At 40.5% G+C, this 21,920-nt stretch overlaps 1 protein-coding gene across 6 annotated transcripts in view; it reads left to right on the forward strand.

The window, feature by feature from the left end:
• Window positions 1-21,920, forward strand: part of LOC135220511 (serine-rich adhesin for platelets-like) — a 297,079-nt gene that overhangs the window by 261,172 nt on the left and 13,987 nt on the right. For 3 of the 6 annotated variants that reach the window (XR_010315717.1, XR_010315718.1, XM_064257662.1), the window contains exons 6-10: window positions 9,911-10,119; window positions 12,122-12,365; window positions 12,496-12,594; window positions 14,255-18,148; window positions 18,852-19,043. Coding sequence is in view for 3 of the 6 variants with exons in the window: in XM_064257662.1 (XP_064113732.1) it covers window positions 9,911-10,119; window positions 12,122-12,365; window positions 12,496-12,594; window positions 14,255-18,148; window positions 18,852-19,043 (4,638 nt within the window). In the remaining 3 variants the exon portion in view is untranslated. The remainder of the gene's footprint in view (window positions 1-9,910; window positions 10,120-12,121; window positions 12,366-12,495; window positions 12,595-14,254; window positions 18,149-18,851; window positions 19,044-21,920) is intronic. The other 3 variants (XR_010315719.1, XM_064257664.1, XM_064257663.1) reach the window with 2 other exon arrangements.

Consider the following 21,920-nt stretch of genomic DNA (forward strand, 5'->3'; position numbering starts at 1 on the left):
CTTTCCATTCATTTACCACAAAGGTGAAAGGTGACCTTAATTTGCTTCCATTTCATTCGCTGAGGTTGGAATGACTTCAGTTGCTTTCCATTCATTTACCGCAGAGGTTGGAATGACTTCAGTTGCTTTCCATTCATTTACCGCAGAGGTTGGAATGACTTCAATTGCTTTCCATTCATTTACCGCAGAGGTTGGAATGACTTCAGTTGCTTTCCATTCATTTGCTGAGGTTGGAATGACTTCAGTTGCTTTCCATTCATTTACCGCAAAGGTTGAAATGACTTCATTTGCTTTCCATTCATTCGCTGAGGTTGGAATGACTTCAGTTGCTTTCCATTCATTCGCTGAGGTTGGAATGACTTCAGTTGCTTTCCATTCATTCGCCGCTGAGGTTGAAATGACTTCAGTTGCTTTCCATTCATTCACCGCTGAGGTTGGAATGACTTCAGTTGCTTTCCATTCATTCGCTGAGGTTGGAATGACTTCAGTTGCTTTCCATTCATTCGCCGCTGAGGTTGGAATGACTACAGTTGCTTTCCATTCATTCACCGCTGAGGTTGGAATGACTTCAGTTGCTTTCCATTCATTCGCTGACGTTGGAATGACTTCAATTGCTTTCCATTCATTCGCTGAGGTTAGAATGACTTCAGTTGCTTTCCATTCATTCACCGCTGAGGTTGGAATGACTTCAGTTGCTTTCCATTCATTCGCCCCTGCGGTTGAAATGACTTCAGTTGCTTTCCATTCATTTACCGCTGAGGTTGGAATGACTTCAGTTGCTTTCCATTCATTCGCTGAGGTTGGAATGACTTCAGTTGCTTTCCATTCATTCGCTGAGGTTGGAATGACTTCAGTTGCTTTCCATTCATTCGCTGAGGTTGGAATGACTTCAGTTGCTTTCCATTCATTCGTCGCTGAGGTTGGAACAACTTCAGAATGTGTTTCCTTAAACTTGGTCAGGTGACCCGTCTTTTTCTCTCTCATTGATTTTGTTGCTGAAGGTCAAGGTTTGCATTATATTTATTTTATACTTTCAGTGAAAGTGTATTGAGAAAGTTAGCAATTATAAATATTTCTTTTTAAGCTGGCAGGATTAAAGTAAATGCTGAACTGCTTAGTTTATTCATATTTTGAAGAGAAAAATATGAACACATTCCCCTTATAGTCTGATATTTCTTGACAGCTTTTCAGCACAGTAGTTTTATTCTAAATTTTTTAGATATTTAATTAAGAGAGACATCCTTAAGTTTATTAATGTAAAGTATACTTTAGAGATTTTTTAAGTATGATAATATGCAAAAACTTGCAGAGAATATGCAAAAACTTGCAGTATAATATGAAAGAGTTAAATATAAAATTATTCAAACAGAAGCAGTATGTATAATGAGAAATTTGTAATGTTAGAAGATGCAAACAGCTGCATATTATACTTTAGTTTTCAAATATAAAAATATGCAAACAGCTACAGAATAAAAGGATTTTGACGTAAGGAAAAATCTATTTCTGGGCGATTGGCTCGTGTCGCCAGCGAAATATCCTTTAATCTATTATTTCTAGGGTAAATGTACTAACACATACCAGAGAATAAATAAAATAAAGAAAAGGGTCATGTATGACTGACTCGCTCACCCTCTAGGGAGGGTGTCGGTATGAACACTAGGCGATTGAGACCACTACCACGAGCCAAATGCCAATAGAAATCTCCCACTACAAAACCCTCCAAGAGGGGAGCCGTCCCACAGAGGGAGCAGCTCGTACTACTACTACACCATCATGCTTGCGACTGCTGCGCCTCTAGTGGCCCCATCCTGAATTAGCAGACAATCTTGAGCGAAGGGATGGGTAGGGGGGGTATTTCGCTGGCGACACGAGCCAATCGCCCAGAAATAGATTTTTCCTTACGTCAAAATCCTTTTTCTGGGCTCAGCTCGTGTCGCTTGCGCGAAACTCGTACCAGAGAAACAGCACAAGATTGTAAACAAAGTAAATAAAATATAATAAAACAAAATAGGTCTCAAATAAAAGATACAAAATAAAAGAATGAAAATTTATCAATGCTAAAAAGATACAAGTACACAGTAAAAACAAAATCAGAATTATGCTTAAATTACCCTTAATCTAATTATGTTAATAATATAGGTAATTTACATATATACAAAATAGGTACAATGATTACCTATCACAATAAATCTGTGTAACAACATGTATCAAAAATAGAATAGCAATTAGTATAAATTTACATAAATATTTGATCAATGATAAAATAAAATATCTTAGGAATGTATATGACTTAATATACAAAACCCGTAACCATTGCATTATGATGTATCCCCTAGCATAAAAATAAGGGGATAACATCTATGAGATCAGTATGGTAATCAGATGTGAGTGTCCCTAACCAGACAAAAGGGGCACTATACAATCATAAAGCAGCTAAGACACAAGGTAAATGTTAATGAACAAGGCAGGAATAGACGAACTGTTGGGTGAGGCAGGTAGAAAGGAGGACTGAATCTTCTACTATAAATCTAGCTAGAGTCAGGGGAAACTATGTTACCCGCTGCTACTGCTGGGAATTTCAGAGCTTCCAACAAGGACTTAAGGTAGTGACCGTTTGAACACTGTCGGCGATTTCCATCCGGTATACTTCTTTAAATCAGCAAAATTCATATGTTGGAAGTAATTAATTGAGGTGGCTACTGCCCTACATCATGTGCCTTTGGAAAGGAGTCAGGATTGGCTTGTTTGATAAAGTACAGGATTTGTTGCCTGATGCCTTTAGTTGGATAAAGTACCACCTTTTTCCCTCCTAAAGAGGGGCCACCGATGAGGAAGAGGAGGTCCTGGATAGAAAGGCTCGTAAGGTTGAAACCGGACAAAGGGAAACATCTTGTGGAAGGGGTAGTACCTTCCAAGGTTCCCACCTCATCAAAGGATCTTCATTCTTTGCTAAAAAGCTACGTTCCGGGAGAAAGTAGCACTTCCCCCGTGGGAAGGAATTGAATATGATCCGGATCTCTGGATAAAGCCGACAGTTCTGAAATTCTTGCTCCTGAAGCTAGGCTTAATAAAAACAGAGTTTTTTCTTAGGAGCATCATAACGAGCATGTGTCATTATCGGTTTCGGAAGCCAGTTTAGAACATCGTTTAAGAACCATGAAACTGACGTAGGCTTTGACAGAGGGCCTAAAGTCTAGCACATGCTTTAGGAATAGACGAGAAATAGGTATCTGTCAAGTCTATGTTAAATCCAAATTGAAATATCTTTTTCAATGCTGACTTGTTTGTCGTAATCGTGCTAGCTGCTAAACCCTTTTCAAATAAAGATCTGAAAAAGGATATAGCAGAAATTAACTGTCATGATTCTGATATCTGACTCTCTCAGGAAGATTGCTAACTTTTTGACGCAGCAATCATACTGCCTCAAAGTTGAATCCCTTTTATCGGATTCCAGGAAAAGAATATTCTGAGGGTCAATATTCGCATCTCTTTTGCCGCAAACTTCATGAAAATCCATAAAGTTAGGGTTTTGAGAATCCCTGAGGAAGCGAACACAGTCTTCGTTTGTACTGACTGGGAGAGCTTGGGACTGGGGATCCGAAGGGGACGAAGACCCAGTTCCAGGATCAGGGGGTACCAATTGCTCTTCGGCCAGTCTGGGGCTACTAGAGCCACTTGACCCCTGAATGTCCTGAGTTTGTCTAAGACCTTCATAAGGAGATTCACTGGAGGGAAGGACGTAAATCTTCTCCCAGTTGTTCTAGTCCAGAGCCAGGGCGTCCGTGGCGTAAGCCAGAGGGTCCAGGTTGGGGGCTACATAACACGGTAGTTTGTGGTTCGCTTGTGATGCGAAGAGATCCACCTGTAGCCCTGGGACTCTTTGAAGGATCCATTGGAACGAACTCTCGTCTAGAGACCATTCCGACTCTAGGGGGTACTGATCGGGATAGGGCGTCTGCTATGACGTTTCTTACTCCAGCTATGTGGGTGGAGGAAAGATGCCAACTGAATTTGTCTGCCAGGGAGAAGATGGCTATCATGACGTGATTTAGATGACGTGACTTGGAGCCTCCTCTGTTTCTATGCAATGTACTACCCTGCGCTGTCCAAGACTAGCTTTATGTGGGAGTACTTTGGTGGGCGTAATTTTTTCAGAGTCAAGAAGACTGCCATTGCCTCCAGTACGTTTATATGGAACTGACGGAACTGGGGTGACCAAATTCCTTCGCACCTTTTTGACCTGGGAGTACCCTCCCCAGCCCGCTTAAGGACGCGTCTGTGTGGATGGTAATCCCTGGTGGAGGGAACTGAAGAGGGACTGACACTGACAGATTCTTGACTTTTGCCCACGGCCGAAGCCGGTTTCTTTAGAATCAGAGGTACTGAGGATAGCTTGTCCCTGGACCTGACATTTGCTCGAGAGCGCCAGATCCTGGTTAGATCTTTCAGTTTGGCTTTCATTAAGATGTTCGTTACTGAAGCAAACTGGAGAGAGCCGAGGATTCTTTCCTGAGCTCTCCTCGATGCTAGTTTGTGACTTAGAAATTTGCTTGACTGACTTCGCTATTTCTTTCCTTTTGGTGGATGGAATCGACAGAGTGTGTGAGGATAGATTCCATTGAATGCCTAGCCACTGAAAGTTTGACTCTGGGGTGCTCTGGACTTGGATCTGTTTATCTTGAATCCTAGATATTCTAGGAATTGGATCACTTTCAGTGTGGCCTTGTTGCATTCTTCGACTGATGGGGCCCAGATCAACCAATCGTCGAGATACGCTACTACCATAAGTCCCTTGAGCTCTGAGCTGTTGCACTACTACTTCCGCTAGCTTCGTGAACACCCTGGGTGCCACGTTGAGCCCGAACGGGACTACCTTGAAGGAGAACGTCTGGTCTCCTATCTTGAATCCCAGATACGGACGGAAGTGTCTTGCAATAGGGATATGATAGTAGGCGTCTGTAAGATCGATAGAGGTGGTGACTGGCCCCCCCCCCCCCCCACGGGGAAGTAACGGTCCGCACCTGGTGAGATCCGTGAGCATCTTGAACTTGTCGCAGCGGATGGCTAAGTTTAAGCGGGACAAGTCTAAGATTACCCTTCTTTTGTTTGAGCCTTTCTTTGGGACGCTGAACAAGCGACCTTGAAATTTTAATCTCTTGACTTTGACTATAGCTCCTTTCTGAAGGAGGTCCTCTGCGTACTCTGTCAATTCCTTGGTTGGAAGGAAGTTGACGGAAAGGTCTGGCTGGTAGGTGGGTTTTCGTCACCAGCTCCGTCAACCCAGCCCTTTTGACACTATGCTCTGAGCCCACTGGCTGAAGTTCCACCGGTGGCGAAAGTGAAACAGCCTCCCTCCTACCTGAAGTTCCTCATTGGTTCTGGTAACCCCCTCGACCTCCTCTGAAGTGTTTTTTTTTTTTTTTTTTTTTTTTTTTTTTTTTTTTTCCTTCCCCTATTGAAGGGGCCTCCCGATCCTCTCCCACGAAAGGACCGCTTACCTCTGCCTCCCTTGTTCGAGCGGTCATACTTCTGAGAAGCTTGACTCTCGAAGGCTGGATTGTAAGCTGGAGAGATGGCGTATGAGGTGGAGGGTTGAGGCTGAGGGGATATCACATAAAATAGGCTGTGATTGACCTTTAGACGTGGAGGGCTGAGCTGTCTGCACTAACGGCACTGTAGGAACTTGTTGAGGGAAGCGCGGCTGCTTCTTTTGGTAGGGTTGGAAACGTCTAGGCTTCCTTTGTCCCTTACTTTTTGGTGTCAAGTCTTGCCTTCTCCTAGCCGTAAGACCCCAACGGTCCTTAAGGCTTTGGTTCAACCTCGTAGCCTCTGCTTGTACTTCCTTTACCATAGCCTCTGGGAAGAGATCTGCGCCCCAGATGTTAGAAGAAAGTAACCTATTCGGTTCATGCCGAATGGTTGCCTCTAGCAATACATGCTTTCTGCAATTTGTTCTAGCAGTGGCAAACTCGAACATGTCTGACTGCACCGTTTGAGTCAGGGCTTTGGTCATAAGCTTAAAAATTGGTTCTGAACCATAAGCCATGGTTGCTACCTCAGACATAGCCATCAGGTTGATTGACCTGGCTAGTCGTGATTTCGAGTCAAACTCCGCTTGAATAAAGGACTATCAGGGAGCCTGGGCAGCTTTTCACCAAACTGCTCCATAGCACAGTCAGGTTTGAGTTTGCCAGCTGTGAAAGTGTTAGGCAAGTCTCCCATAATTCTCCCATTGACGGGAGCAACGGAGAAGTGGGGTCTGCTTTTCTTTCAGCTGAGGCATGGGTTCCCCTTTCTGAGCTGCTGAGATGGTCGACCTCGCTATCTGGTAAGGAAAGGGAGCGGGGTACCTTCGTCCATCGTGAAAATGGTAAAGGGACTTTTGAATGGTTGGATCTTGGTATAGAACAGTCCATGTCGTCTAGACATCTAAGCCATTCTCGTTGGGCCTGGTCCCGAGAATAGAGGACTGTCTCCTTTGGTACCCTGTCATCTCTAACCATAGCCGAAGGCGTGAGCCTAGCGTAGCCTATGAAGGGAGGCTGTAGGCCTTCCGGGTAGAACTCGAAGTCGGTCTATTCTTCGAGTACCAAACTCCGGTATGGAGATGAGACCATCTTGGAAGGGAGCATATGACGCTACTCTCCAAGATTGTTCATGGAGAAAGCGGGCAGCGAGTCATACGGGGGTTAGCTGAGATCCACTAGTGTTAGAGGTTGAGGGAGAGGCAAGAGGGGCTTCTCTTAGGCCGGCTATAATAGTATCCTGAGAAGTTATCCTATCCGACAGGGCGAGATATCATATGTTCCATACTCGTCTTAAAGGGAGCCTAACCAAGTTCGCCCCCACCTGTTGCAACAGGCCAGCATTGGTGTCCAGAGCCGGAGCTGCTGCGGAGGTGGAGGGGAGACTCTGAATAGGGCACCAAAGGTAGTGGAACTGGTGATACTGCCGGGGTGCGGGATTTCTCCTTAGGCTTACTCTTTGAGGACTTTGAGCCGGAGCTAGACCCTTTAGACCTGTCTGGGCCGGGATTACGAGCCGGAGACTTACGCGAAGAAGAAGACGAGGACGTCTTCTTCGAGGACGATGACGTCTTAGTCAAGGTCATATGCTTAGACTTGATCTTAGGCCTAACCGAAGCCTCTGGAGGAGTATATAACTCATCACCAGTAAAGCCTGGGAAGGATGGTGAAGTTGCAGGGGTAGAAGAAACAGTCACTCCCAAGGGGGACCCTTGGGTACCTGCATTACTTACCTCGACCAACAGGTCGTCTATACCTACCATAGGTTCAACATTTATATCCAGGGTTGCGACATCCGTGGAGATATCCTGGTCCTTGTTCAGTCAAGGAGGCCGCCAGCTGTTGTTGGATAAAGGCAATAGAGGGGTCCGCCTCTACCGGGTCGACGTAGCCAGTCGCCTTGCCTCCGGGGAAGATTAACAAAGCTAAACGCTTCTCCAGTATGTAGGGCTGACCCTTGGCGGCGTTCTTGCCAAAACCTCCGACCCAGGCCCGCAGGGTAGCCAATGCCGTATCTCTTACTGCCGGAGCCTGTAAGAGAGGATATTTTATTTAGATTTAAGAATCACTTAAAACTAAAACTTAGGATATAACTTAAACTAGATGCCTTAAGTTAAAGTAATGATGAAAACTTAAGAAGTAAAAGAAGCGGAGCGGCATGCGGAGATGGAATACTTACGCCTTCCAAAAGCCGGCTCACCAGATCGTAACATTGGTACACGTCTCATGGTACCAGACCTGGATGTCCCCGTGCGGAGTCGCGCATGGAGCATGGGACCGGCAAACTTCGTGTCCACAGGGGTCCTGAAGTGTAGCGGAACATCCCGGATGCTCACAGTTGGTGGCCTGTAAGTGGGAAGACACATGAGTATCTTAAAGGGGTAACACTTACAGACTAAGGACAAAAGAACTCCGTTACGTGGCGGAGCTTGGAAAAAATTTTGGGCATAACCCTCCCTGCATTGCCTGAATAGCTATAATCCCGGAGAGATCCGGTAAATACTAAGGGAGGGGTGGGGATGGTTTAAGAAACTTAAGATAAACTTAAAGATAACTTAAACCTACATGCAAGTAACCGGACTAGGTCCAGTGAAGCGGAGTGTAGTAACTCAGCAATACGGTACGGTTAGTGAAGACCTCTTGTATGCTCCGGTCCAACTATGGTGGACTATACCCTTCCGCTGGATACCAGGACTCCGATAGGGAGGAGCTCTAGTAAGGAGGGAAGGGCGAGATGACATACAGACTCGCGCTAACCCGGAGCGACAAGGAAGTAACGGAGGGAGGGAAGGCCAGAGCCCCCCACAACGTACCACCCGGCCGACCCGCCGAGCCGAGAAGCGGAGAGGTCGGAACCAGTCAGGGACTGTCGGACTTCCCAGGGCCCCTACCGGTGGAGGGGAAGGGGGAGTGCAGGCCTCGGGCATGCTGGGCGAGCAAGGACAGACCGACCCATCCCCGCCCGACTCTATGGGAGAGCGGGAGAGGGGGAAGGGGGACTGGCAGGCGCCTGGCTGACTCGTGATCACGTAGTGACCACGAGGCGGTAAACTAAGAAACGGTAACCAAGCTAGGCCAACCAACTGATCAGAGAGAAGCTATCGGGAAGCAACCAGAACTGAAAAGCGGTAGCATATAGGCCCATGGGGCGAAAACCAACTGATCAGAGAGAAGCTATGAGGAAGCGACCGAACTGATCAACGGTGACTAGGCTCTACGAGCCAGGACCTAGGCTAAGCCAGACGCCAACTAACCTAACAAGAACAAAACATAAAAATATAATATATAATAAAAATGAAAGAAAGAAGGTAAAATAGAGAGGAGAAAAAATCCAGGAGTGTGCGACTAGCCCGAAGGCAAGTCTACCACTCAAAGCTATCAGGGGCCGATACAAAGAACCTGGACTAGGGTCTGGATAGAAAAAGCCTACATAAGGTGAAATACATATAGATAACAACTGAGTAGACGTAATAACGCGGATAAACAAAATAGAGCGTAAAATAATAAGGGATGTTTCTAGGTATGGAGACCAAGAACGAACCCAACATGCGGCAGGGACCATGCTGCCATGCTTCCAGCCCCGAGAACGTATCTATACCTAAAAAACGGCAAATACCGTCTCGGGGGACGGAAAAACAAACTCGCTAAACGTAATACTGAGTACTTAACTTAGGCTGCTGCGATAGCTGCACGCTCCATTATAGTAAAAATCCACGAAAGGGCACAAAAAAACACAGAGAGAAAATTAGCACGTGTGGCTTCTGGCGCTAACTTTTAAAGGATGGCCACTAGAGGCGCAGCAGTCGCAAGCATGGGATGGTGTAGAGTAGTACGAGCTGCTCCCTCTGTGGGACGGCTCCCCTCTTGGAGGGTTTTGTAGTGGGAGATTTCTATTGGCATTTGGCTCGTGGTAGTGGTCTCACTCGCCTAGTGTTCATACGACACCCTCCTAGAGGGTGAGCGAGTCAGTCATACGACCTTTTTCTTATTTTATTTATCTCTGGTATGTGTTAGTACATTTACCCTAGAAATAATAGATTAAAGGATATTTCGCGTAAGCGACACGAGCTGAGCCCAGAAATGGGAGATCTTTAATATCATAAGGTGCAAACAGCTGCGGGTAATACTATAGAATTGCTAACTTGGTCATGTCGGGTCATTGAAATATAATTGAGAAAATCCGTATAAGGTTACTTGAATACGCTAAAGTTTTTTAGGTTGTCTGAAAATGCAACTCTGAGAAGGCAGTTAGCTGGTATCAGAGACAATCATCAGTATTGTGCTGATTGATATTTTTGATAACTCAAAAATTCTAGTGTTTTTGTAATGACTTAAATTTATTTTAGCACTGAAAAATGCTACAACATGATGATTTTTCTCCCCAGAAGAACGAACAATATGCCAGTTTCATTATGTACTGTGGCCGGACCATGGAGTACCAGACACCGTTCGACCTTTGCTGGACATGGTGCGGATGGTACGCGACTGTCAAGCATCGGAAACACTACCAGTTCTTGTGCACTGCTCAGCGGGCTGTGGCAGGACAGGAACTATTTGTGCCATTGACTATGTTTGGGGTCTTCTGAGAGCTGGGGTATGTATTTTTTTGCCCATTTGTTTGCTGATTATCATTATTATTTTTAGTGGCTCGGTGGGGGTGTTTTGTATTAGACATTTGGAGTTTTCGCAAGTTTCAGTTATCCTACCCAAGAGTACTCCTGTTTATAATTACAGTCTCGGCTTATTCTTTTTAGTATACTGCTATTTTGCATAGGTTCTCAAATACGTATACTTATGTAGGATCCAGTTCCATATCCATGTTTTTCTGGGATACTACGTTACTAGAGGGTATTTTCATTGTCTCTTCATTGTTGAGTCTGAATTTAATTTTCTCAATTTAAAAGTGGGATTATTATTACTTACTGGGCAAACTACACATTGTTATTACTTGTACAGTATTGGCATATGTTATTGGCCCCTATGGGTATATTGTCTACAGTGTGTCTTGCAAAGCTGTCTGTAGACAGTGGGGATTGTAAACAGTGTAATATCCTTTTGTGGCCCCGCCCCCTCCCCCCTCCTCTTCATCCTTCCCTACCAGCTGTCCAGTTTCCTTACTTGTTTTTTCTATGAAGATTTAAGATTTCACATTCAGTCCTAAGATGGAAGGACTTCAGTTTTTATTAATCTATATTTATTTAGTTTGCCTTTGTCAAAATCTGAGCAAACTAAATATACATACACATATATGTGCATGGGGGTCTGTATACCCATGTTTATGAAATTAAATATCCTAATTTTGTGAAGATCTAGACATTTTTGGAGCAAAATTTTATCAAAAGTACATAAATTTTAGAAAATTTTAAACTTGAAAGAAGGTCATCGACGCTGGAAATATACCGTTATGTAATTAAAAAATAGATGATAAAAAAGTAAAAAATAATAACAATTTTCATCTTATGTACGTTCAAGTTACAAGTATGACATAATTTACACTTTACTATAAAAAGTTATAACTTTTGTAGGATTCCTGCTCCCTCCACAAACCTAAAAAAAATACCACTTGTCTGACTTATGATACGGGCATAAATTCATGGTAAAATCACACACACACACACACACACACACACACACACACACACACACACACACACACACACACACACACACACACACACACACACTTCAAGACTTCCCAGTCTATGTGTCAGTGGCAAAATGACCAAAAAACAGGAAAAGCCTATTTATACAAAACTGTAGGCTGAGGAAAAATGGTAATGAATAAAAATGTAGGGCTGAGGACTAACTTAGGCAGAAGCCAGGGTGTTGCAGCAGCTGCTGGCCATAAATGTAAATGTGAAGGGTTGCGGTTTAATAATCCATCTTAATGGAAGTTTATGAAGGGATTTTCTTCTTGAACCAAAGGCACCCAAGTTTGGTCTCGGTCTATAATTTTAGTTGTGCAGAAAAGAATTTCTCATGAAGTGTAGTCTTTGTTGGATTTGGTTGTCCCTTTTGATTGTAGATGGCAGATGAGGTACCTCAACATGAGTTCATCTGGTCGAGTATCAGTGGTATTTCTGAGGTAGCAGTCCTTCATCTCATTTAAGTGGTAGTACATGACACTTGCTACCTAAGTAGCTCAGATATCAATACACACTGATTTCTTTATTCTTGCTGATGATATTCAAAACTTTTGTAAGAATATCTGGTACAGTGGCCCATTTGATTCGTTGTTCAAGATTGTGTTTTACTCTGTGCATACATTTTAGAATTTTGCAGTTACCTTAACCTATTTTTATATATTTTTGTAGTTCATACTTCATATTACAAAATATGTAAGTGCTGAAGAAGATATACGTATTGTATTGGGAGGAGAATAACAAGCAAAGAATGAAAATTAACTAAATATAAAATGCTGCATAAAATTACCTTTTGCATTAACTTTGAATTAGGAGACATTAAAAGACCATATGCTGTCGTAATGGTATGAAGAGTCATCCCGCCTTTTCATTTTCCCTGTGTTTTATTAGTGTTATATTATCCATTATAAAAGGCTGCTGTTTATTCTGATTAAGATTAAATTTTACTTCCAGCACTTGACAGAAAATCTGAACTTGTTTGGATTAGTGAAAGACATGAGGCGACAACGAGTGGCAATGGTTCAAACAAGAGAACAATACATTCTTCTCCATAGAGCAGTCCGTGAATTGTTCAAGGAACGTTTGAAAGTTATTGATGCCCACCCATACGAAAATATTGCAACTGACGGAACTCCACTTATTTTACGAGAAAAGGATAGCGATTATGAAGAACTGTATGTGAAGCCAGAAAAGCAAGGTGAGTTTCTTACATGTTATTGAAGTGTTCAGTTTTGAATATTTGTTGTGGCGCACTTGGATGTGAAAACTTTACTCATTTTACACTGTAAGTTAAGGACTTCTATTATAATAAGATTCCACTGTTTCAGATGAGAGTGCCAAGTCAACTCCCCCCACAACTGCCCCAAGCGTTGTATCTACTCCAACAGGATCTCTTACTAGATCTCCCCAAGTGCAAGGAACCAACAGTAAGTCATTGAAGGGCAAAATGAATTTGAAACTGTTTTTTAAAAACATCATTGTTTAGGTATTAGTCATTAAAATTCAGTTAGATCTCAAATACAACATTCATGCTTATTCAGGAATTCCCTTGATATTAGAACTGTTTCATTTGGATTGTATGACTTAGACTTTTTATGTGTTATGAGCAATGAAGTCCTGCTCAAAAAAAAGTCTCAGGAAATATTTGATTACTGAAGTGAAGCTTAGTCTTATTAAAATACATGCTGAGATTCTCCATGGGAAAACAGAACCTCTAACATATGAAATTAAGTACCATTGCACATAGAGAAGACTGCAAGCCTCAAGTATGACAACATATATGGAATAACAAATAGAAGCTATAAATTTCCAAAGTATTATCAGTCACTTGTTGTGAAGAAAATGTTTTGTTTCTTGCTTTTTTTGTAACTTGTTTCCAGTGAACTACAGTAATTACATACTGTCAATGAATTTCATAAAATATGTGGATCTTCCTTTGAATAACAGACTGAAGGGGAGAGAAATTGTAAATCAATAATGTGACTTATTTTTTATATTTTGAGAACGGATGCAATTAATAAAGAATAATGATTTCAGGTATCTCTGGAAAGTGAGGTCAAACTGGTATTATTCAAAGTATTTGTAATTACAAAAAGTAATGTTAACATTTGCCATCATGTTTTAATCCTTAAAGCATTGAAAAATTGTAAATTAAGAGGGTTGCTTAAGGTGAAAACTAGTTATTATTATTATTATTAATTATTATTAATATTTGTAGCAGTAGTAGTAAAGTATTTGATTATTTTTCAAATGTTTTTACTGTACATGTTTCATTCTAAACTACCATCCCGCTCAGTTTTTAATAATCTTCACAAATTGCTATGAAAGGAATAAGACTTGATAAGCCTTTTGATAAGACATAAGTATTTAATTTGCTTCAAAAATGATTGCACATTTGTGATTTATATACATATCCACAAAAAAAAATACTGAAACCTCAATTAGTTCACAAATTGCAATGGCTCATTATGTACAAACAAAAAAGCTCCATGATTTATCTGCTTTAATTTCATTATTTTTCTACTGGAGTTATATTAAAAAAAATCAAGGGATTGAAGCCTGGATAGGTTTAATAATTAGTCATTTTATATTAGTAAAAAATTCAGTATTATTATTAAAGCAGGTATACAGTACATTACTTTTTATCCTACCTATTGTTGTTTCAAGCGCAACTGCCTCTTGCTTATGCTACAGAAAATAAAACATTGTATTAAGGCAAGGAAGTACCAGATACAGGAACAATTATTTTTAAAAAAATATTTTTTAACTGATTTTGTTTACAAATATTATTGATTGACTATCTGGTTATATGGTACATTTTCAGTTTTTTTTTCTCTTGGGAATAGAGAATTCTGAAAGCGCTTAGATTTATGATATCGATTCCATTGTAACATACACTGTTATTTTATTTATGAGAATTGAATTTTATGATAAATAGCTTATGCTTGAAAAGCATTACTGTACATTGCAGACAATATTGCTTAAATTGATGCTACAGCATAATTTTACTTCTATATTGTACGTATTTATTTAACTGGTCTCCGCTTATAGATGCTAAATAATGCTTAATAATGATTTTTCCAACAGATAATAGCTTAGCCAGTAGCTCACCTATGAGTACCTTGGATCGGTCAATACCTCCACTTCCACTGAAGCTCTCCAAACCACCACCTCCAAGCAATTTTCACCCATATTCTGGAGGCCCCCACTGTTCACCAGTTCCACAGCCTTCACCAAGTCATAATCATGCATCTCCAGTGCCACAACCAACACCAGTGTCCCATCCCACCCCAAACCAAGCCCAGTACAGTTCTATAAGCTCTTTATCTACATGCCTTCACCATCCCTCATCTGTAAATGCTCATTCTTCTCCTACACCACAAGTATTATCAAGTCAGGCTTCTCATGTTTCCTCAAGTAGCAAAGTATGCAGTCTTCCATCTTCAAAACTTGAAAAAGAAGCTGAAAATGCCGCTCATAAAAAACAGGTAGCACTACCTGCTGTGCATTCCCCTGTAGTGGGAGTTGCACAGAGAATTTTGATATCACCAGCATCAGGAAGTCCTCAGCCTTATCCGTCAAATACTGTTACACCTTCTGTCACTCCAAATACTACTCCAACACCCATTCATGGTATAGTTGGAAATACATCATTATTGCCTGCTCCACCTGCAAGAAGTAGAACACCATCACCCAGTATGACACACAGAAAATCATATGAGAATCAAATTGATGTACACACCTCAATACCTGATAATTACCAGTTAACTGATGAGACTGCCAAGAGTTCTGAAATAGTTCGGAGACCAAGTATTGCAAAGCTCAAGGAATTGTTTGAAAAAGCAGGAGATGTAGAAACACCTGGAGTCAGATTATCTAGGAGTGCCAGTAGTGTAACATCAAGAACAAGCCTTAGTGTTCATCAAGATCCTGAATGCAGTTCTAGAGTTAAGCGGAAGAGTAGCCTCGGAGCTGAAGAGACTTTGCAGTCAAAGAAGGCATACGAGATCATTGAGAAATCCCGCAATTTGAATGTATGCCCTCCTCCACCATGTGAAATGATAAAACCAGTGTCTACAGCCCCAGTAACTGTTGTGAGTGCTGCAAAGCCACCTTCTAGTCCAGTCTATACAAGTCCCGTTACTCGTAGAAAAGGAAATTATATATTAGGCGATTTTCAAGAAGATGGCTCAACATCTGCTTTGCTTGCAAGAGTAGATGATCGACCAGCTCTTCCTGTAAAGAAGAGCAAGTCTTTCCGATATGCTAGAGCCATAGACTCTTCTACTAATACCATTGCCTCTACTAGAAGTCCAGAACTTGTTAGGAAAAAGGCCGATATTAACACTTACTTTAGTCTTGATAGAGGCAAGGGAGACAATATTGCTTTAAGTAAAAGTGAAAGTGGAAATGTGAATTTCATAGGTGATATTCCATCTCCAAGAGAAGGCTTTAAATTGTCTGTGTACCAGATGCCTAACTCTGCCACAGCATCTCAGTCTACCATTACTAGTAATGCAAAGAATACAGCCGACATAAAGACTGAACAGCGACCACAAATCCCACCAAAAAAGTTGATTGGAGAACGGTTCAGGAGCTCTCGACCTCCTGAGAGCTTATACATTACTACACCACAGCCATATATCCCGATAACAGGATCTTATTCGAGTGCAGCCCCTCATACTCCTCAGTCTGCACCGCCTCTTATTTCATCTGCATATGACAGTGCATCAGTTTGGAATCGCAGCCAAGACATTCATGGTGATAAGTCAATTTATGATTGTCCAAAAGATCTCCACACTACTTCTAACAGTGATTATGATAACCTTCCTCCATTATCTGCTGGACAGTCAAACATAAACAACAGGATCGCCATTACAGGATCATTATCAGATGTTAAATTAAGCACATCTCTAACAAATCCTGTTACTCTAGAGGCATCCAGGGATGGTACTGCTAAGGAATATGTGAATGCTAGAGTGGTAAGAAATCCTAGTAGTGATTCAAAAGATGTGACAAAGTATGTGTACCATCCGCTACCTTCCAAGAGGGGCTTACGTGACAACAGAGTCCCTCATGAGTATGCTAATTGTACTTTGATAAGCTCTTCACAACACACAGAGAATCTTGAGGGAGAAGAGCCAACAGACCTTTATATGGATCCTCAGCTCTTACGAAAAAGTTCATTAGGTAAATTTCCTCTTTATGATGATGTGCTATCTGAAAACAAAGAAGATGGAATAATTGTTAAATCTCCTTCAAAGGAAAACGTATCATCCACATTATCTGCAGCTACAACCCCAGGTTCTGCTACTACTCCAGGATCTGCAACTACTCCAGGATCTGCAGATTATGAAGTTATGGACTTTGGGGAATCAAGTGCAAGTGTGGATGAAGTTTTTGAAACGGTCAATTATGAACTTGTTGGTGCTAAGGATAGAAAAAGCCACAAAAGTGCTGACAGTAAACTCTGCTTTGAAATTCTTAAAGATATATGCTCTAAAAAGGATTTAGACCCTATTGCTAGACAAGTATATCAGGACTGTCAAGATTATCTTCTCCATGGTAACAATAAATCTCCAGTACCTTCTCTTATGCCAAAGGTCACTGACAAAGAATCCAAGAAACTTTCTAAACCGTCTGAAGTATCAAAACAAGTTAACTCATCGCTTGATATTAGTATGGATGTCGATGAAGTGAAAAATAAAGTTAACGTGGCTCCTCAAGGTCTACGAACAAGAGAACGTAGGAATAGTTACAGGCAGGCTGTAAACCCTGTGGCTCAAAGTGATGAAAAACCTAAAGAAGAAAGACTCCTTCCAAACCCAGAAAAAGCAAAACTTATACCTAAATATGAAACAATTTGGTTTGAGAATGGAAAGCATCTGACACGAAGAAGCAATTCTAGTCCAAATAGTGAGCACAGTTTACAACATCAGATTACTAAATCCCTGAGCTTTACTGCTGATGGAAGTGAAACTTATTCCAGAGGTAATTCAACATTTCACGCTCAACTACAGCCACCAAATCTTGAAGATCACACCCTTAATTTAAACAGTAAAAGTAATAGTAAAGATGCCTTATTCAAAGAGAAATTAGAAGAACTTAACACACTTGTTAACAGTCTTGAACGTCAAAAGCCTGGGAGACTAAGTGCAGCGCTAGGTATAACTGAAGAGGATTCTCAGTCCAGAGGGTCAGGAAGTAACAATAGTACCTTACAATCAAGGTCTACAACTTCATCAAAGTCAAGTGACCCACAAGAACCTATATATGCCAATGCTCCACCCCTAGCACCATTATCAAGATCGTTATCAAATAGTAAAGGACAACAGCTTCCTCCTAGAGCCATAAGAAACTCTGAATATGCTGAGGAAGGGACTAGATCTCCACCATCTCTTCATTGCAGTCGCACTGAGGCCAAGATAGATAATGCAGACTGTAAGCCTGGTAGGCATTCTCCACTTGTTAATGGAAGCTCTCTTTATGGTACAATAGCTACGTCTACTTTTCGTTCTAAACAACATGGAAGTAATCCTTCTTCTCCTGCTTTTCATAATCAGCTTGACCAGAATAGTACAGCTAAGCCTCCTTCTCCTTTCCATAATGTTGCAAATACTGCAACCCTACCTGCCAGAGCTTCTATTGCTACCACTTCTCCTTATCATAGTATACCACCTCCTAAGGGTTTTGGAAGTGGAACTTCTCCAAATAATTCTCCAAATCCTCTTCAAGCTGTACAGCAGCACCGTGAGAGTCGAGAATCAATGGCAACATCTCCATACTACAATATGGCATCATTTAGCAGTGGTACTTCAAATCATAAACAGCACAGTGCCCTAGGACAAGAAAGCACTCATGGAGGTCGATCAGTAGTGAGCCCATATTCAAATTTACCAGCTAATGCAGCTGTTTTTCGGTCTAATTCATCACATCATCACCTTCCAAAAGCACACATAGTTGGTGATATTGCAATTGTTGGTAAGTTTTCTAGTTTTTATTATTCATAAGGTTTGTGGCTAGGCAATGCTTCGTAATGAATATAGTAGTTGCACTGTATAAAAATAGCCCTGATTTCATTTGTAGTAATACTAAAGTCATTGATGTATTTAGTTGGTAAAACTGAAATCAAAATATTCATGAAGCCTAATGTAATTAGGGGAATAGTCCACTAAAGAATGTATGACACAAAAGCTAACAATTTTATGATATTAATATTCTATTTTAAGTTTTTTTGTGCTGTAAATATTTTACCTATCAGCTTAGCTACACATTGAAAAGCACCAAAGTCTTAAACCACATGAGTCATGTATAGTTTTTATTATGGTAGGTACCACATCACAACACCTATGTAAATATAGTACTCTATGAATAGTTCTAATATACAGTATTTGATTGTTGATGGAATTTACGTTCACTTCGTTTCTTGGTTATTAGCAGTATATAAGCCTTGGTCTATCTAATGGGGCTTTATTTTTAGTTTGTATGTATTCCAGGAACAGACACTCTTAGCCATTTTTGTACAGCACAACAGCAAAATCCAAATTACCAATTCACAGGTTACATTGCCAACTACAAGTGCATTAATACGATTATGATAAATAAATTGAAGACTTGGTAATATGTATCTCTAATATTATATTTAAATGCATGCTATGGTAAAAAGATATCTAACTATGTACAGGGGAGGAATCAGTTCGCTTGAGACGACCAGGTGTTACTCCATCTTCACGAACAGAAGTTGGAAGTGGTTATAGTAGCGGTTCTGAGGGTGCTCCTGTAGCTCCTCCAAGAATAAAGAGGAACTCTTCAGCTGGTTTACCTAGGCACAGTGCCATTGAGCCCCCTCCTTCACACTTACATAATGATTGGAGGTGTAAGTACTATTTCATTTAATTTCACCCAAATGAAACCCCTTAGTGTCCTAAGCAAGTTTTCAAAATTTGAAGGAGGGGGTGAATACTATCATCCAAAACTAAAATTCCACATTTACAGAAAACTTTAAAGTCGTCCTCAGGAGACCTATAAAACTTACATAATGGAATGCTATCCTAATGCTCTGCATATGAGAGCTGTTTACTTGTATATATACCATATTCCCATTAATGTCCTGAAGAGTGATTGTAGCTTGTCTACTAGCTTAATACCTAACATGATAAAATGACTGAAAATGTAGTGCACTCAAGTGATTCAAGGTAAACATTGTTACTGGAGGAATGTTGTACTGTACTTGCGCTATTATATCAAATATACTATAAATAAATAAGATGGCAAATTACCTAATAAGAATATTTATGATACGTACTCAGTTTTTTTGTCCCGAAAGTTAGCAATGTTAACACCTGTTGACTTGTAACAGAAGATATATATGTACAGCATTTCCATAATTTCAAGATGCTGTAACATAAAAAATTGTTTCTTACGAAAAAATTTTTTTCCAACTTCATAACAGGTGAAATTGTAAAGAACCACTACTTATGCTCAATGTAAAAAAGTATTTGTTCATTTTGTCTTTATGGAATATATATCATAATAGTTACAATGATAGAAAAGTCAGAATGCTACAGTTGGTAGTTTGTACGTGTTCAAACCAGTAATTGGGAGGCAGTGTACTTGTACGTAGTTAATAGTAAGATTGTATAAAGCATAAGTTTAAGGAAAGCTTTTGAGACTGTGACTGTGTTGAAAACAAGTGAAGTCTTATGCATAAAACATTATTCAAATGCTGTAATAACCCTGTAATAGCACTTGAGTAAGATATCTCAAAGAAGAATGCTTTTGAGATAAAATACGTTATTTAATATCCTTGAAGCATTACAAAGATAAGTTGTGAGCAGCCCATAGTAATGTAAATAATTTCATGGTTATGGTACAGTACCTGTAATATGTTCTAAGGTGCTTTTATGGTTCATTTCTAACGTTCACACATTCTTTTAAAATCAAGGTCTAGTATTTGCATGTTCTGGTTTGGTTACATTTTCATGCATGGCAGTGTAGTGCTGTAGAATATTTACTTAATGTGAACCACTGAATTCTAATACTTTCATAATCATTTTCCTGTTTGTGTAGAAATTCATTACACTATACGCATTTTCATGAGAATTAAGAGGATGTATTTTACTGAAATGACAAATTTAAATCAATTTGTATTTTTTATAATTAACAAACCTGCACTCTTAACATGAGGGAAATTTCTTTAGCGCCTGTTGGAGTTTCAATCACATCAGTTTTCTTATCCAAGGTAATTTTATGAGGGTTGGCTTGAGATGGGCAATATATGTTAAGACAACAGGTTTGTTAGTTATGAAAAATACAAATTGATTTAAAGTTTGTCACTTGTTCATATACAGAACAAACCTTTGGTCTTATCATAATGGAGACTTACTCTTGAACCAACTGGAGGTTTAGCACACCCTGGCTCACTTCCTGGCCAAAAGTATGATATAGGAATCAGTCATATCCCTCTGATCTGTAAAGTATAAGGTTACTTAACAGCAACAGCTAGACATCTGGGTTAAGGGAATGTAATTCCTTTTACCTTAAATTGTTAGAGACAACAAATCCACGTTAGCCACCTTAAATTGTTTGTATATATAGATTGTTGTCATATATAGATTGTAATGTGTAGGAACAGTAAATTAAAACTAATGGAATGCAGCTCACTTACCTGTATCTGACCAGTTCCAGCATATGATGGATAATTTCTCTCCACTACCCGTCAGAGAAAAAAGAAATAGAAAGGAAGAAAATAAGTCATACCTTTCACTCTCACTTTCTAAATCAACTGTCCCACTAGGGGGCACTGGATGAGCTACACAACTCATTGAGCAGCCACCACTAGACAAAGAGGAAGTGTCCAAGGACCTGTAGGCAATGTCCCACAGATGCAAGGATGTGAAGGTGGTTTGCTGTATCCATGTACCAGCCTTTTAAAATTCTGTGAACCGTCAAGTTCTTTTTGAAAGCAATGGAAGGGCCTAGAACCTTGACATCACGTGCTCTTGCACGCACTGAATTGGCATCTGAATTTGATGAAGTACTGCATGCTTGCTTGATTACTTAACACAGCCAAAAGGAGATGGCATTCTTTGACACGTCCTTCTTGTTCTGTCCTGTACTAACAAAAATCCTTTGACTACCTGGTCTGAGATGTCTAGTCCTTTGTAGATAGTTACACAGAACATGAAAGTAATTTGTCTGGCTCATTCCCAATAATATCTCCAAGAGAAGGGATGGAAAAAGACTAATCTGTCATTGTGAACCGAGGGATTTTGAGACTTGCTATGAATTCCTGGATAAATTTGAAGGGTACTGACCGCCAACCCCTGTTGTGTTTGACATAAAAAGAAAGTTAGTGTAGCTCACCAACTTTCTTTGAAGAGGCCTAGGCCAAAAGGAAGACTTATCTTCAGGGTCAAATTTCTGTCTGATGAAGCTCTTAGAGGTTCGTATGTAGTGTGTGACTGCTAGGCAACAGTGTTAGGTCCCAATTTGGAGGCTTAAGATCTCTCGGGAAACAGGAATGCTCAAAACTTCTGAGAAGCATAGAAATTTCCCACGAAGAAGATAGGTCTATGTACTTCAAATGCAGAACTAGACCTAGAGCAGCCCTATAGCCCCTGATGACTGACACTGAGAGAAGTTTCTCTCTACAGAGGAAAATGAAGTCTACTACTTACTGAATAGTAGTTCTGACTGGAGAGACCCCGTTGATGACACCAATCACAAAAGTCAGCCCATTTTACCTGGTCTA

The sequence above is a fragment of the Macrobrachium nipponense genome, chromosome 2 (genome assembly GCF_015104395.2).
Source record: "Macrobrachium nipponense isolate FS-2020 chromosome 2, ASM1510439v2, whole genome shotgun sequence".
Taxonomy (NCBI): domain Eukaryota; kingdom Metazoa; phylum Arthropoda; class Malacostraca; order Decapoda; family Palaemonidae; genus Macrobrachium; species Macrobrachium nipponense.